Source organism: Equus przewalskii, chromosome 2, assembly GCF_037783145.1.
Source record: "Equus przewalskii isolate Varuska chromosome 2, EquPr2, whole genome shotgun sequence".
Taxonomy (NCBI): domain Eukaryota; kingdom Metazoa; phylum Chordata; class Mammalia; order Perissodactyla; family Equidae; genus Equus; species Equus przewalskii.
This window is the reverse complement of record NC_091832.1, coordinates 11130088-11145681: the sequence shown is the minus strand read 5'-3', so window position 1 is coordinate 11145681 and position 15594 is coordinate 11130088. Positions and strand designations below refer to the sequence as shown.

General features: G+C 39.0%; 1 protein-coding gene and 1 long non-coding RNA gene across 9 annotated transcripts in view; one reads left to right on the top strand and one right to left on the bottom strand.

Moving 5' to 3' along the window:
- The window catches only part of STIL (STIL centriolar assembly protein), a 54543-nt gene extending 42744 nt beyond the window's left edge, over positions 1-11799 (bottom strand). For 2 of the 8 annotated variants that reach the window (XM_070592733.1, XM_070592738.1), the window contains exons 1-7: positions 11264-11465; positions 9078-9164; positions 6750-6894; positions 4916-5023; positions 2732-2844; positions 2229-2416; positions 1002-1249 (exon numbers count right to left, since the gene is read on the bottom strand). In XM_070592733.1, coding sequence (XP_070448834.1) covers positions 1002-1249; positions 2229-2416; positions 2732-2844; positions 4916-5007 — 641 coding nt within the window. In that variant the 5' untranslated portion in view covers positions 5008-5023; positions 6750-6894; positions 9078-9164; positions 11264-11465. Of the gene's footprint in view, positions 1-1001; positions 1250-2228; positions 2417-2731; positions 2845-4915; positions 5024-6749; positions 6895-9077; positions 9165-11263 lie in introns of all 8 variants that reach the window. The other 6 variants (XM_008541773.2, XM_070592726.1, XM_070592757.1 and 3 more) reach the window with 5 other exon arrangements.
- LOC139079191 (uncharacterized) lies at positions 11638-14425 on the top strand. The gene is made up of 2 exons (XR_011532563.1): positions 11638-12041; positions 14036-14425. It is a non-coding gene; the product is annotated as an uncharacterized lncRNA (long non-coding RNA).
- Positions 14426-15594: the final 1169 nt, after the last annotated feature.

The window sequence follows — 15594 nt, the reverse complement described above, 5'->3', positions numbered from 1 at the left end:
CATGCTTCACTAGTAGATGGGCATGGGTACTAAGGAAAACAAACTAATTTTTTGGTTAATTATAACACAAATTCCCATGTCCCAATTGAGAAGCACTTTATTACTGCAAGAGAATGAAATGTTCCACCTAATTCAAACATTTTTTGAACACTATCACTTTTGACCATTCCATGATTTTGGAATATACCAACATTTTTTCCTTTGTGCCACTCCAACTAGAAAGGTGTTCTGGTCAGCATGTGGGACTCAAAATGGGCCCTTTCTTGCTATTCCAGGGACCCTCTGAAAAGAAAATTCCCTCTTTTTCTTCTCCTCTTTTGAAGAGGCATTTTTAGAAGATAAGACTTGAACTTGAATGCACCTTAGCAAACATTTTTGTCTCTAGAAACCTAACAGGAACTAGGGTGGAGTCAGTGGGAAAGGAAGCCAGAAGTAAACTGCTTAGACTTTAAAGCAGAGAGTGCTTACATTGTCTGACCTAGCTCAGCAGACAATGGATAAAGAAAGTGGATGAGGATTCAGGGAAGCAGCCCTGCTGAGGAACAGAAAGCATGCGATTTGGCGTATATTTCGTAAAAACTAAGAGTGGTGATAGGAAGCTGGAGAGGATACTACTCCAGCTACGTGAGAAAACACCCTCAAGTGGCTGACAATCTGGTAAGCAAGAATACTACAGATGATGACCACCTAAAACCTAGACAAAATACAAAGGCAAAATGATATAGAGGATAATTTCTCCTTATATTTTCAAATCACAAAATACAAGCCAATTTTAACATAATTTTTGCCACTAATTTTTCTTGGGGTGGTGGATATAAGTCTTTGAAAGAAAACCATATTCAGCAAAAATTAACAACTTCATTTTTCACCTTATTTATCTAGCCACCACAGATCTCTGGCATGTAAAATGGCTCATAATTCTTTCATATTATGTAGATACCATGAAAATATACTACTGTGACCAATATTTAAAATAGTGGATTAATAGATCTTTTACTTACCCATATTTACAGGTACCTTGAACTTGAGAAATATTCAGACTACTGCTCAAGTTTCTCGCCAGAGCTGTTGGAATAATGGGGATGGGCTTCACAGGTGTGCATTTAAAGGTATTTGCTAGAGTTACTGCTGCCCAGTGCAAGTCAAAATCCACACTGTCCAGACTCTCCCTGGAAGTGACGTGAGCTCTGAGGGAGAGCAGTTTACCACAATCCAAGGAATCTTTGCTACACACATGGTGCTCCAGAGCCTGAGGAATCAATATCACACAATTATTTTAAAACTCTGAAATCTGTCCATATCTCTAAAGGTTTTGTTTCATACTGGTGCACAGACACACATAAATCTTGCACTAACAAAATTAAACAATTTCTGATTTGCAACATTTCAATTCTCTCATTTCTTCCATGTGACCAAAAAGTTACATGAATAATTATGTCAAAGCAAGTCATATATACTGTATCAAGCTCCATCACATATTTCCAACTTAGATGTCCCTGCAGCATTTCAAATTCTTATTGGAGAATGTCACTTCCAATAAATATTTATTACATGGGAAAAAAAATGGATGTAAATTAACTCTGACTCAGTCTCAGAGAATCTGAAGTCCACTTCTCTTTGATCCTTTTATTATCCCAAATTGTCGAGTTGCTTCTTCCTCTGTAGCTACTCATGCCCACTGTGTCCTTTCCAGTCTCAGAGCCACCAATCTACCACAGGCTAATACATCCCTGTCTAATACACATCTGACAACTACAGTCGCCTAACTACTCTCTCTGACTTCAGTCAGGCTGCCCCACCAGGTTAACTATTCCTGATTTAACAGTATTTCCTCTTTTCAGAAACTTTCAATGACTCTACGTGGCCCATATGACAATGTTCAAATTCCTTAGCCTGGCAGATAAGATTCTTTATAATCTGGCCAAACTAATACTTCAGTCTGATTGCCCACAAATCCAGCAAAAATCTACACCCTTAATGTCACCCTGAGTACATCTTGCACTTTGCTACCTTGGTCACACTGCTTCCTCTTCTGCAATGCTACCCATATTACCTACCTAGGATTTCTGACTCAGAAACCATATTTAATTGCATTTTAGGTCAATATTCATTCAATCAGAAATTATTATGAATACTTATTAAATATGAGTTTACTAAAATACTACATGGTACACATAGTTTGATTCTTGTGTTGAACTAAGAATAATCAAGTTATCAACAAATCTCACCTTAAAAGCTGAACTGAAGTCATCTGAACTGTGAACTATTATTTCTCTTGAAGAAAGTCCTTGAGTATGAATTTTACATGGAATCACAAAGTCCCCAGGAAGAGAAGCAGTAGGAGTTCTTTCTAAGCATTCAGGTACTTCTCGACCAGGATCAAAACGATCTACTGTCAACGTTACACTTTCTTCATCTGAAGAACAAAATTAGCAGTTATGCTATAGTATTGCCAATGAAAAATGTGAAATCCCAAGCAAGTCTATATTACAGTAAAGCATTTTGTTCATGCTAACAGTACATTAAATTCTTATTTTAAAAAATGATTTACATATCTATGCTTGCACCTAACCAGACTGTGAAGTCTGTGATGGGAAGTGTCAAGTTTTACACATCTTCATAACCTTGGTATACAGCAAAGAAAATTAGCACAAAGTACATTATAATAATCGGCTGAACCAGAAAACATAAATTCTATCATAGTCATAAAAATTTTTTTTAAGTATATTACCTTCATCTACTGTGAGAGAACCAAGTAAAAAACATGGCAAGTTTTTTTTATTCTGCTTAGCATGACGACAAGCAAGTCGGATGGCCTTTTCGGTTACCACAAGCTTTGGATTTCTGAAAAGTAACAGAAGTCTTTTGTGAACGTGGTGGATCTGACATCCTTAAAAACCCTTCTGGTATAAATTGCTGCCTAAAGTATAACACACATCTTTTAAAATGTACAGAAAGATCAGAGCTGGGAAATCTTAGGGTCAAAGGCAGGAAGTAAAGGAGGGCTGCCTGGAAACCAGAACTGCAATAAACAGACACTGAAGTTATAATTGTTCTCCAGGCATTTGCTTAATTGTATGAACCAGAACAGGAATCAAGAAACTATGAGGCAAGCCTCCTGTTTTTGTAAATAAAGTTTGAAATAGTCACGTCCATTTGCTTACATATTGTCTAAGGACTTCAGATACTGGGATTACTGAATATGGAATATAAATATGATTAAATTGTTTAAAGATATATAACAGGGACTCCAAAATATGAGTAAAGAAGAAGATACTATCAAAAAAGATCAGGCACGGGCCAGCCCCGTGGCCGAGTGGTTAAGTTCACACGCTCCACTTGGGTGGCCCAGGGTTTCGCTGGTTCAGATCCTGGGCACCAACATGGCACTGCTCATCAAGCCATGCTGAGGCAGCATCCCATATGTCATAACTAGAAGGACCCACAACTAAAAATATGCAACTATGTACTGTGGGCTTTGGGGAGAAAAAGGAAAAAAAATAAAACTTTGAAACAAAAAAAAGACCAGGCAAATTTGAAAAAGAACCACAAAGAACTTGTAGAAATAAAAATATAATCAATTAAAAACTCAATGGATTATATAATCACATGGGGATAGGTATATCAATGTTTATTATTATTCTATAAACTGTGCATATATAATACATATTATAAACTATCTCTCATATATACCATAAACTTCCACATTTAAAAAACCTAAATGAACAAGTTAGAACACAACTAAGCACAGCTAGAGAAAATTAGTAGAGTTGAAGAGCAAAGAAATTATTCAAAATGTAAAACAGAAAGATAACAATAGAAAATATAGAAGATAGGTTAAGAGACAGAGAAAAGAATGAGTAAGTCTAACAAACATTTAGTTGAACTTCTACAACACTCTGTTTTTGTCAATGATAACCATCCATCCTTCTCTGCCAACTGGTTTAGAACTTAAATACTTTTTGACTTGCATATTTCCTTTACTTCCTATATTTAGTCCATCATCAAATACTATAAACTGTTTCTTCAAAATACCTTGTTTCATTCTTTCCCTTTGATTTCAATACCGCTACATTGCTCTAAGCCTTTGTGATAGCTACCATTTATTGAATTCTTCCTACATTCCAGGCACTGTGCCAAATGCTGCTTTACAGAGTCTTTCTCATTTAATCCTTACAAGAGTACTATGAAACAAGTATCATTATCCACATGTTTTAAATAAGAAAATTGATCCTTGGCTACTTTACTGAGGTCATGTAAATAAGAAGTGGTAGAATCAGGATTTGACCCTCCAGGCAGGCAGTCTGACTCTAGTTATAGCACCTTAAACCACAATGGCATAAATCTGTGGTGCTTAGGTTATAGAAAACCTTCTCAGAGCTAGGCTGACTGTAGGCTCTCCCTACTATGATCCATCCTTCTTAGAAGGATGCTTTTAACAAGTAACTGCTTTTAACAAGTAAATCCCTCGTATACGAAATCTCAATGAATCTCTATTTTCTATTACTTTAAGCCTAAGCTATGTCTTTCTTTCAAGATTGCAGTCCTAACCATAATATTTTATATTCAATATGGTCTTCCACTCAAAATCAGTTCAATCTTCTCAACAAAGACATCATGCTGAAGCATGATGAAAAAGCCTTTCAGTTTTTATTGTATTTTATCTCTTTTGAATTCCTATAATACTTAAAACATTAGATTTGCAGAATATTTTAACTGTGAAATTAAGATTATTTCTCAAAACCATGAGGAACACATTTAAGATCAAGTGGAAGGGATATTTTGTCTGAGGGGAGCTTCAGAATGGGAAAGTAAAAAAAAAAAAAAAAAAGGAATTAGTCATGGTAATTGACTTTGCCTTACACATCCTTTTGAATCCTGTTTACAGTGGTTTGATTTGAAAAGAGAAACATACCTGTAGTAATTGAGATGTAAGTAGATGAAATCTCCAACTGGCATTGGGTTCCAAAGTGCACATTTTGATGGAGGAAAGTAGAAAGGTACCATTCTGCTTGAAGGAAACCTTAAAAAAATTTTTTTTAAATCAAAGCACAGTGAAAAGCAAACAGAAGAAATTTTGTAAGAAGCAGTTCAACTTCAAATGATGGGACTTTTCAGATTACTTTTGTAATTTCAGAAGAGTTGAAAAATATTTTTAAAACGTAAAAAAAGAAAAGAAAAACTACTTCCAACTCTACTAGCAAGGGAATAAGCACTCAAAATTTAGGTATGGCTTTTTTCTATCCTTTTTTTCCTTTGCATACATAAATTTATACACATGCAAGCTTTCAAAAAAGAACTGAGAGTATCAATCCTATAGAATCCTCTTTAAATAACAGAAAAACAAGCATAAACTATGAATTTACATTTAAATTTAAAATCTGTCCTTCTGAACTAATTTCTAGATAATACCTAACAAAATTACTTAATAAAATAACAATGAAATAATTAAAAGCACAAAAACTTCTCTGACAGTGAGCTACCTGTAACAGTGCATTTGTATGGTGGTAGACTATTAAATACTAGTTGAACTGAAAGAATACTATACCATGCACTAAGAATACCTTGTCCTAGATTACTTTCATGTATCATCTGATGTAGCTTCTCAACTAAAATACTAGCCCCGGTTTACTGATCACCTACTATATACCAGGCATCCTACAGGGCACTTTTTGTCGTTAGTGCCGTCAAGTCGATTCCAGCTCCTGGTGATCCTGCGTACAGCAGAGCAGAACCCCGCCTGGTCTTTTTGCGCCATCCTCTCACCTTCTGGCACTGTTATCAGACAAGGCTCTGCTGCTACTCAAAGGGTTTTCGTGGCCAATTTTTTTGGAAATAGGTGGCCAGGTCCTTCTTCCTAGACTGTCTAGTTTGGAAGTTCCACTGAAACCTGTCCACCATGGGTGACCCTGCTTATATTTGAAATACCTGTGTCATAGCTTTCAGCATGACAGCAACACAGTCGCCACAGTATGACAACTGACAGATGGGTGGTGTGGTTCCCTGACTGAGAAATGAACGCAAGCTGCAGCAATGAGAGCACCGAATCTGAACCATTAGTCCACTAAGGCTAGCTACTGGGCACTTTACATACACCGTATTTCTCACTAAAACTGTTCCAGAAACACTTTGTCATCCACTTTATAGATAACAAACTATAACTTTCTTAACTTCATACAACAATTAAGTAGCAGAACTGGAATTTGAATCTAAGTGTGGCTGATTTCAAAAGCTTATAACTTCTAGAAGTTGAATGAGATAGTGCTTTGGAGCTGGGGTTCAAATTCTGGCTCAACCACATTCCTAGCAGTATGCTTTCAAATCTTTGTCTAATTTGAGCTCATAATATCTATTATAAAGATTTTTAATCTCTCCCTTTTTTTTTTTTGAGGAAGATTTGCCCCAAGCCAACATCTGCTGCCAATCACCCTCTTTTTGCTGAGGAAGACTGGCCCTGAGGTAACATCCATGCCCATCTTCCTCTACTTTATATATGGGACGCCTACCAGAGCATGGCTTGCCAAGTGGTGCCATGTTCGCACCCGGGATCTGAACCAGCGAACCCCAGGCCGCTGAAGCAGAATGTGCGAACTTAACCACTGCACCACCGGGCTGGCCCCTCTCCCTTTTTTGAAATGAGTACATAATCTGAGATTAAGAAATTTGTTCAAGATCACAAAGCAAGTGACAAACTGTCAGTTTATCTATGTCTTATTAGACACAGATCTAATCACTTATTTATCACTTACCAGTTAGTGAGAGGCAGTATGATGTTGGGGTTAAAAGCAGAAAGTCTGGAAATCAACTGCTTAGGTCTGAAACCTGGCTTCAGAATTTGCTAGCTGTGTGACCCTGATCAAGTTATTTAATGTCTCTGTGCCTCAGCTTCCTCACCTGTTAAACAGGATAATATCAGTATCTCCAGGTAGAGTTATATCGAGTATCAAATGAGTCAATAAATGTAAACTGCTTAGAAAAATTTCTGGCTTACTCTAAGTTTTCAACGGTAGCTATTTCTCTTTGCTCTCAGTAGTAAACAGTATCTTTAAAGTCCAACCTACACTATTTCAAATTCACTTCCTTGCAATATAGAGTACAAGTCAAATTAGGTTTAAATTCTAGCTACACCACTTACCAACTGTATAACTTTGGGCTGGTTAATCTCTCTAGCCTGCAGTTTCCTCATTTAAACAAAACAAAAAAGAGGATAATAATAGTATCACCTCAAAGCTTTGTTGTAAGGATTAAAAAGGAATAATGCATGCAAAGTGCTCAATATAGCACCTGGCACATAGCAAGACTTCAATAAATGCTATTATTAGTCTTTTTCCTCATCTAAAGTATACAGATAGACTCTGGAGGCAGGGGAGCCACAAACGCCCTGAAATTGGGTACAAAATTTTGCAGGTATGTATATAAGTGTTTTTTCTTGGGAATGCGATTCATGGATATCAGATATTCAAAGGAGTCTGTAAGCCCAAAATAATTCAGAACTGCTGCCCTAAAGCCCACAGATTACTGAAAACCAGAGGTCACTAAATGAGTAAAAAAAACCTAGAGTTGAATATACCAGAAATAATCAGTTTAAATCACACGAGTATATTATTTCACCTAGAATGTAACGAATGAATTTGACTCAATAACAAAAAAGAAAACATATTATGCAACAAGTCCTTCCAAAGAACAGAAGCTGAAAAATTTTTAAAAAGTAAGATGTGGCAGGGGCTGGCCCCGTGGCCGAGTGGTTAAGTTTGCGTGCTCCGCTGCAGGCGGCCCAGTGTTTCGTTGGTTCGAATCCTGGGCGCGGACATGGCACTGCTCATTAAACCACGCTGAGGCAGCATCCCACATGCCACAACTAGAAGGACACACAACAAAGAATATACAACTATGTACTGGGGGGCTTTGGGGAGAAAAAGGAAAAAATAAAATCTTTAAAAAAATAAAAAATAAAAAAAATAAAAATAAAAAAATAAAAAATAAATAAAAAGTAAGATGTGGCAGAAGGAGAGAACAGAAAGACCAAAATTTAGTGAAAAGAATATGACAGCCTCTTTGGGTCACGTTTCCCATTGTCTTCATCAAGAACATCTGGCACTGGGGCTGGCCCCGTGGCCGAGTGGTTAAGTTCGCGCGCTCCGCTGCAGGCGGCCCAGTGTTTCGTCAGTTCGAATCCTGGGCGCGGACATGGCACTGCTCATCAGACCACGCTGAGGCAGCGTCCCACATGCCACAACTAGAAGAACCCACAACGAAGAATACACAACTATGTACTGGGGGGCTTTGGGGAGAAAAAGGAAAAAGTAAAATCTTTAAAAAAAAAAAAAAAAAAAAAGAACATCTGGCACAAAGAAAAACAATACAGAGAATAAAGGTAATTCATAGATCCAATTGCAGTTCAGAAAAAAAAAATTCATGTCAGCATTAGTTATTCTTCCCCTGGGGGAAAAAGAACAATACATGATCCAAAGAGCCCAATAACATAAGCCAATTTACCTGGTCCCCATAGTCATGACAGACTGAGATAATTAGGAGACAGGTGGCAAGCTCCTCCTTCCTACTCCACCTCAGTGGGAAAAGGCTGGGAGACATTTGAGGAAACTTGGTATATCCAATGTGAAATTTTCCCCATCAAGGAATTAGGGTTTAGAAGAGGGAAAGAACTCAACTGCTTTCTCACCTGTCTAGGATGAAAGTAAATATGTATCTGGTTTTTAGCCTCAAGAGTTCAGGTACTATTTCCCATCAATAAAAAGATCTGACATAAGGGACTGATGAGACTAACATTTACTGAGTATCAACCATGTACCAGACCCCTTAGTTTAGCAATTTTATTTAATCCTTCACAATAATCTTCTGTTAGATAGAGATTACTATCCTCAACTTACAGATAAGGAAACTGAGGCTTTTAGAAGTTAATTAACTTGATGAAGGTCACCCACCTAATAAATAGTAGAGGTGGGATATGCGTCCAGATTCTTCTGATTCTAAAGATCTTTTTTCTTCTATTTCAACCTACCCTCCCAAGTTATGTGAGCAGCTGTGAAAAAAAACATTTTGTAAAAATATATCTATACCTGGTATTCATCTGGGGCCCTGCAAGAGGATACGTAGGCTCCATGATCGTTGCTGAATGATTTATTCAATTTCAAATGCTGAGTAACCTAAAGAAGTAAAGAGTGATATTACCAATGAGTGATAAAAACAAGAACATGATTTAACCACATATTAACAAAATTATAGGCAAAATTAGGTTACTTATGTGAAGCATCTTCATCTACAGATTAAGATAAAATGGTTGTGGATTCTGATCATTTTCATATTTTGTAGTCATTCAACCTATAAATTAATGTTAATATTTATTCTAGGCAGAAAAACCTACCAATATCTCTATTCATTAAGGAAAGCACAGATTCTGTCTCAAGATTCTTGTATCAACTTAGTGAGCTGGGTAGGACAGGTAGTATTTAATATATTTGATTTGGATCAAAAGCCTCATAATATTCAGAAAACCACGAAGCAGCAGACAGGAACAATTTGGGCTAGATATTTATTGGGTCTATAATGAAGTCAATGAATCTTCAATCTTGTGGAGATGGAACACAAATCTTTCATCCCCACAAACTAACTTGTATCAGCGCAAAATCAGTGGCCTTTTTTTGGCTCCACCTACCCTCTCTGGGTACTCTCATCCACTCCCATTGCTTCCACACCCATCTGTATACAGCAAACTTTCAGCTTCCACCTCTCTTCTGAGTTTCAAACTCATATTTCTAATTGCTCATTGGACATCTCCACCTAAATATTATCACGGCAAAATGCAGACCTCATAGTCCTTCCTTTACAGTTCAGTATTTCCTATATTCTTTTCTTAGCCCTGTCCATTCTATTTCAATTCTAGCAAAAAGGAAGTGTCTGAAGCAAAGTGAGGAAGGAAAGAGTTACTAATGCAGGTGCAGAAGTCACTCAGAAGAGATTTTCTAGATAGAGTCAGAGGCTGACAATATTTACAAGAACAAAATCCTATTGAAAGTGCCCTTGTAAGGCTGACTACAAAGTCCCTCTTGGAGATACGTGGACTTCATGCAGCTTCTATGGAATGCAAGTTTTAAATTCTAAAGCCCTTCTATGTGACTTAGTTGTCATGGATAACAGTATTCAAAATTGATATCTGTAACTCGAGGAAGTATAAAAGTGCCATTTTTCTCCATTAAACATAAGTCTTAAAACTCCACATTTGCCTCCTCTTCTTTTATACATTAGGGAAAAGATAAGGTTGATCTCTTTCCCATTTTAAAACAACACACGTGAGATAATTTATTCCGACAGTATCACACAAGCAATTAAAGCTAGTGAAACTAAAACCACAGACACCTATCCCCAGCCAACATAGTCTCAGATAATGGCATCATGATTTATCAAATGGAAACCATCAAGTCATCCTTACTTCTCCTTCCTCCCTCCTCCTCCATATAAATTCTGTCTTCCCATCTCCGCTACTTTAGTTCCTGACTTCATCAACCACATTTACTGAAAAGTCCCCCACGGCGCTGCTAGAAGGGCATTTCTATGCAAATCTGATCAAATTATTCTCCTGCTTAAAAAGCTCCTCTTTAAAAACAGAATAAAGGACCTTCACAATCTGGCCCCAACCTATTATTCCAAACTTGTCCCTCATCCACTCACCCTACATCCCAATCAACCTGAACAACTCGCAGCTCCCGAGTGTGGGTGTCTCGGCACAGGCTGTCTGCCTGACTTGGAAGGCCCTAGTGATCCCCCCGACCACCACCTCTCACGACCCAACTCGAACCTCACTTCCTCATGAATCTATCTCCCAGACACCACGGGGACGTTACTGCCGCCTGTGTTCACACACACGGCATTTTCACACTTCCCTGTTTAGCATTACTTCCAGCAGATCCCCAGCATTGACTGATCCCTTACTACGGAGCTGCGTGAGCTAGAAAACGAGAGGGAAGAAGATAGAGCAAACAGGGCTTTAATCCCTAAAAAATTCTCACAGTAGAAACAACTTCAAACGGCACGTTCCCGACCGCAAACCTCTCTCACACACCTAAGGACAAACGATGGCTAAGGACTTCGCGGTCCGCCTATTTCAGTCCTCCCACTAGCTCCCGTTCATGGCGTCGGCCCAGGCTTCAGGAGGGCCCACCCACCACCGGGCCCTGAGTGTCGCACCGGCCAGCCCCCGCCCCGCGGCCGCCCCTCAGGCGAACCCGGCGCACAAAGCCACACTCACTGCAGCCTCTGCCGAGCCGGAGTCTGTTTGTTGGGCCGGAACAGACGTCGGCTCCAAGGAGCGCCTCCGCCGACCCCGCCCCGCCTCCGGGACGTTGGGGTCGCGGGAAGCGAGGCGCCAAACACAAGCCGTGAAACCGAACCCCGCGCCGCGTCCGCTGACTGGTCGGTATCCCGACCCGTCACGGAGCAGGGGCGGTGCCGGAGGCGTCACGCACGGTCGCCGTGACGTGATGGTGCGCCAGCCAATCAGCGCTCCCCACTGGTCCCGCGCTCGACCAATCCCAAGCCTCCTTGGAGAACTGAGGGCGCCACCGGAGCTCCGGTATCAGGATCCGGAGGATTTAAACACTTAGTGTTCGTCAACGGTTAAGTTCCGGAGTGGGGCGGGCCTTGCGCGCACGCAGTGAAAAGCCCAGCCGGGCGGCCGGGAGGACGTCAGAGGCGGCCGGAAGCGCTCGCTTCCGTGATCGTTGCTCGGCGACTAGAAGCGGACTAAATTTGAAAGGACAAAAGAGGGGAGGTTAGATTTCTTCCGGTTTCTTTCCTAAGAAGCATCCCCTCCTCTCAATAACATAAATTAAAAAAAAAAAAGAAAACACTTCCTGTTGAGCAGAAAAGAACTTGACAAATTTATAAACCGTTTGTGCTTACTCTGCAGCTGATTGGCAAGTTCTTTCTGTAGGGAGATCCAAGTGACAAACCTCAATGGCTGCCATGGGTTACATTTAGTGCAGAGGCCCTGGGGTGTAAGCTTCCTCACATCTTCGAGCAAGGAGGTGAGTTTGTGCCGAGCAGAGTGCGTGAGAAGAATATTTGGAGTTTAAAGTGAAGGAGATGTTGGTAGACCACATAGGACCTTGTACGCCATGGTAAAGACTCGGCTGAACTCTTGAGTTAGAGAGCTATTGGGAGGTTTTTAATTGGGGACTGACTAGATATAATTTTAGGTTTTAAAAGGATCGCTGTGGTTGTTACATTGAAAATAAACTATAGGGGGCAAGGGCAGAAGCAAGGATACCGGTTAGAAGGCTGCTACTATAACCTAGGGGAGAGATTAATGGCGGCTTGAACCAGAATGGTACAATGGAGGTGGTGAGAGGTTGTTGGATTCTGAATATATTCTGAAGGTAGAATCAACAGGATTTGACTACAGATAAAATTTATGATATAGAAAAAAGGAACCCTGCGTGGGCCCCTCATGATTTATGGTTTTCTTTAGAACTGCTTTAAGATATCTGTAAGAGATACGTAAGATGATGTGAATTAGACAAAAAGGAAGGGGAGAGCGTAACACATAACTCCCCACTCCTTAGGTGTGGGTTAGGCGTAGTGATGTCCCTCGAAAGTGTACAATATGGAAAGGAGGAGGAGAAAGAGTAACTTTACAGTGGAGAAACCTGACCAATGTTACTTCAGCCGGGTGATCTAGGCCAACATTGAGTCATAAGTCATGTTGACAGTATGTACACTTGAAATGCTGTGATGAAAATGGCACTTTACCTCTGTGGTCTTCCTTTCAGTAACTTGTAACCCCAGTCTTACCCTGAGAAAAACATCAAATTCCAGTAGAGGGCAATCCGATAAAATACCTGACCAGTACTCCTCAAAACTGTCAAGGTTATCAAAAACAAGGAAAGTTTGAGAAACTAGCCAAGAGGAGCCTAAAGAGATATAACAAATAAATGTATTGTGGTATCATGGAGGGGATCATGTACCCAAAAAAAATGACACTAGGTTAAAAACAAAGAAAATCTAAATAAACTGTGGACTTTAATTGATAATAATGTACCAATATTGGTTTGTTAATTGTAACAAATGTACCATACTAAATATAAGATGTTAATAATAGGAGAAACTAAGTGTGGGGTATGTGGGAACTCTGTACTGTGTTCTCAATTTTTCTGTAAATATATTTCTAAAAAATAAAGTCTGTTACAAAGAAAAAAGGAAGGGGCAAGAGAAGAGTTGAAATATGCCAATTTTTTGAACAACAATAAAGTAAAATGGCTTCTTTTTTGCTTAATAATAACTCAAATACAAAAAAAGGCTTCAATTAAACATTTTATTACCGCTGGACTTCTAAGCAGGATATACATTTAATGCTATGCATAGAGTCGATACTTTTTGAATTGAATGAAGAGAAAAATAATCTTCATTTTAGGATTAGAATGACTCAGCCTCATATTTAGTACAGCTTGGAGGTGCCTAAAGGGCTTATTCCCTAGATATTAAAAAAAATTTTGAATTATGGTATAAGGTAACCAGCACTGGCTTTGGGGATCTGGCCCCAATTCTGCCAATTAATCTGTCTAAGATTGATTTTCCTCTTTTGCATATTGTATATTAACATCAAAAAGAGTTAATGCATAATGAAGGTGAAAGTTAATTAGAAGGCTGCCCATATGTTATTATTAGTACAGGTGTACTGACAATTGACAGTGTTAATAAATGAGCAACACATTGCCATGCATTCATAGAGATTAAGGGAACTGATCTGTTAAATTAGAAAGAGAATGAGCTTAGTGAAATAAAATCTATAAATGCTATGCCAAGGACCTACTACACAGTAAGCTTTGTGCTAGATGGTATGGGGACTTGGAAGGACGTGACAAGCATAGAACAAGGAAGGCACAATTTTATAGTTGGGGTAATAAGAGATAATTATCCAAAGCAAATACGAATTATTGTTAGATTGCAGGCAAGTTTAAATAGACTGAATATATACCATGCTTTCTTTGATCCCTGTTTAAATATATTTATGTCATTTCAGGACACTGTGGAATTGCCATGGCTGTTGGCCTCTACAGAGAAAAGCTACCAGTCTTATTTTCTTATTTTTCAAATTTGCAAGAGCTTTAATTTGCTTCACAGAGAACCATTTCCAGTGTGCCATACTTTAAAAAAATGTATGAATTTGTTGCACAAACAATGCTACAACAAGAAAAATATTGTAAAGGGAAAAATTCATCCAAAATTCTACAGCCTAACATGTCAATTGTTTTCATTTTTCCTTGTGCCCTTTCACTCCCTGTCCACATGACATGGTCTTTATGATTAGACCTGGTAAATGTTCAGTGTTATAAACCCTGCTGTGCCTGCTAATAGGCTGGCTGTGGGAATTAAAGAGCTATTGTTATCACCAGGAACAGGGAAGTTGGAATCAGTTATCAGTTCTGTTATTTATTTACTAAATTTCTCCAAACACCCAACTTTCCCTTTCTCTATTTATACTCCTGAGCTAAGCTGGACTACTGCTTTTTAAAAACAACTACAGCTTCACTTTTAAGGAACATATTTTTAAGGGGCATTGCCAGTCTGTCAGTTTATGCAAAATTCCTTTGAGATGAACCTCTTGGGAGAGGTAACAACAATGTGTGTCATCACGTTGATTTACTTTATTTTTTTGAAGCTTGGCTTGTTTGGAATGAAGACAAGAATGATCAAATAACAAACACTGGTAAATTCTCTGAAAGTATTTGCTAATCTGAGTTAATGTACCATCATCCTGATTTGAGTTCAAGAAAACCATAGGTATAACCAACCTACCTACACTTGCAAAGTTAATAAGCAAAGACACTCTAAGACCTGCCAAAGACAATCTCCTTTCTCAGGTTAGCCTGCCATTCTACAGTGTGGACCTGACTGAGCTTGACTGACAAAGTCACTCCTGGAAGCGTAGGTTTATTGTCTGTTGCCAGATTTGGCACATCAGCTTCTTAAAGGCCATGTTTCCTTTAACTAATGCTCTCAGAATCTTTGATAAAAGGTCCTTTGATAAAGTGTTATGGCAATAACCATGCAAATCTGAATAGCAGGAATCTTCATTTTAGAAACTCCATCAAGCATCAGGTTATGTAATGAGCTTAGCATCCCTCTAGGAAATAAATCACAATATAGTAGATGGCTATGAAGGTCTGAATGCAAAGCATATGGCCTGCCACCCACCCACCTATGCCATCCACATGCTGTGTCTTTGTTCCATCATCCAGACTGATCCTAGTAACAAGTTCCTAGCTAAGTATACTCAAGGGAGGTATCTCTGACAGGAAAATAGCTGCCAGACCATTGAAGATACAAGTTGAGTGGCAGAAACAAAGTCATATAGTCTAAATCTTCCAAGAACCTTAAGAGAGTGAATTATGTTGTAACAGTGATACACCATGCTGCTCAAAGAGGAATCAGACCTAGTCCCTTCCTTCAGGGAGCTCTAAATCTAGTGTGGATTCACAGTACACCACAGTGCTACAACAGACATAAACAAGACCTTACCCCTTCCGGTAAGGGGGAAGGATGTAGAAGCATAAAAGAGGGACACCTAACCCTGTCTTG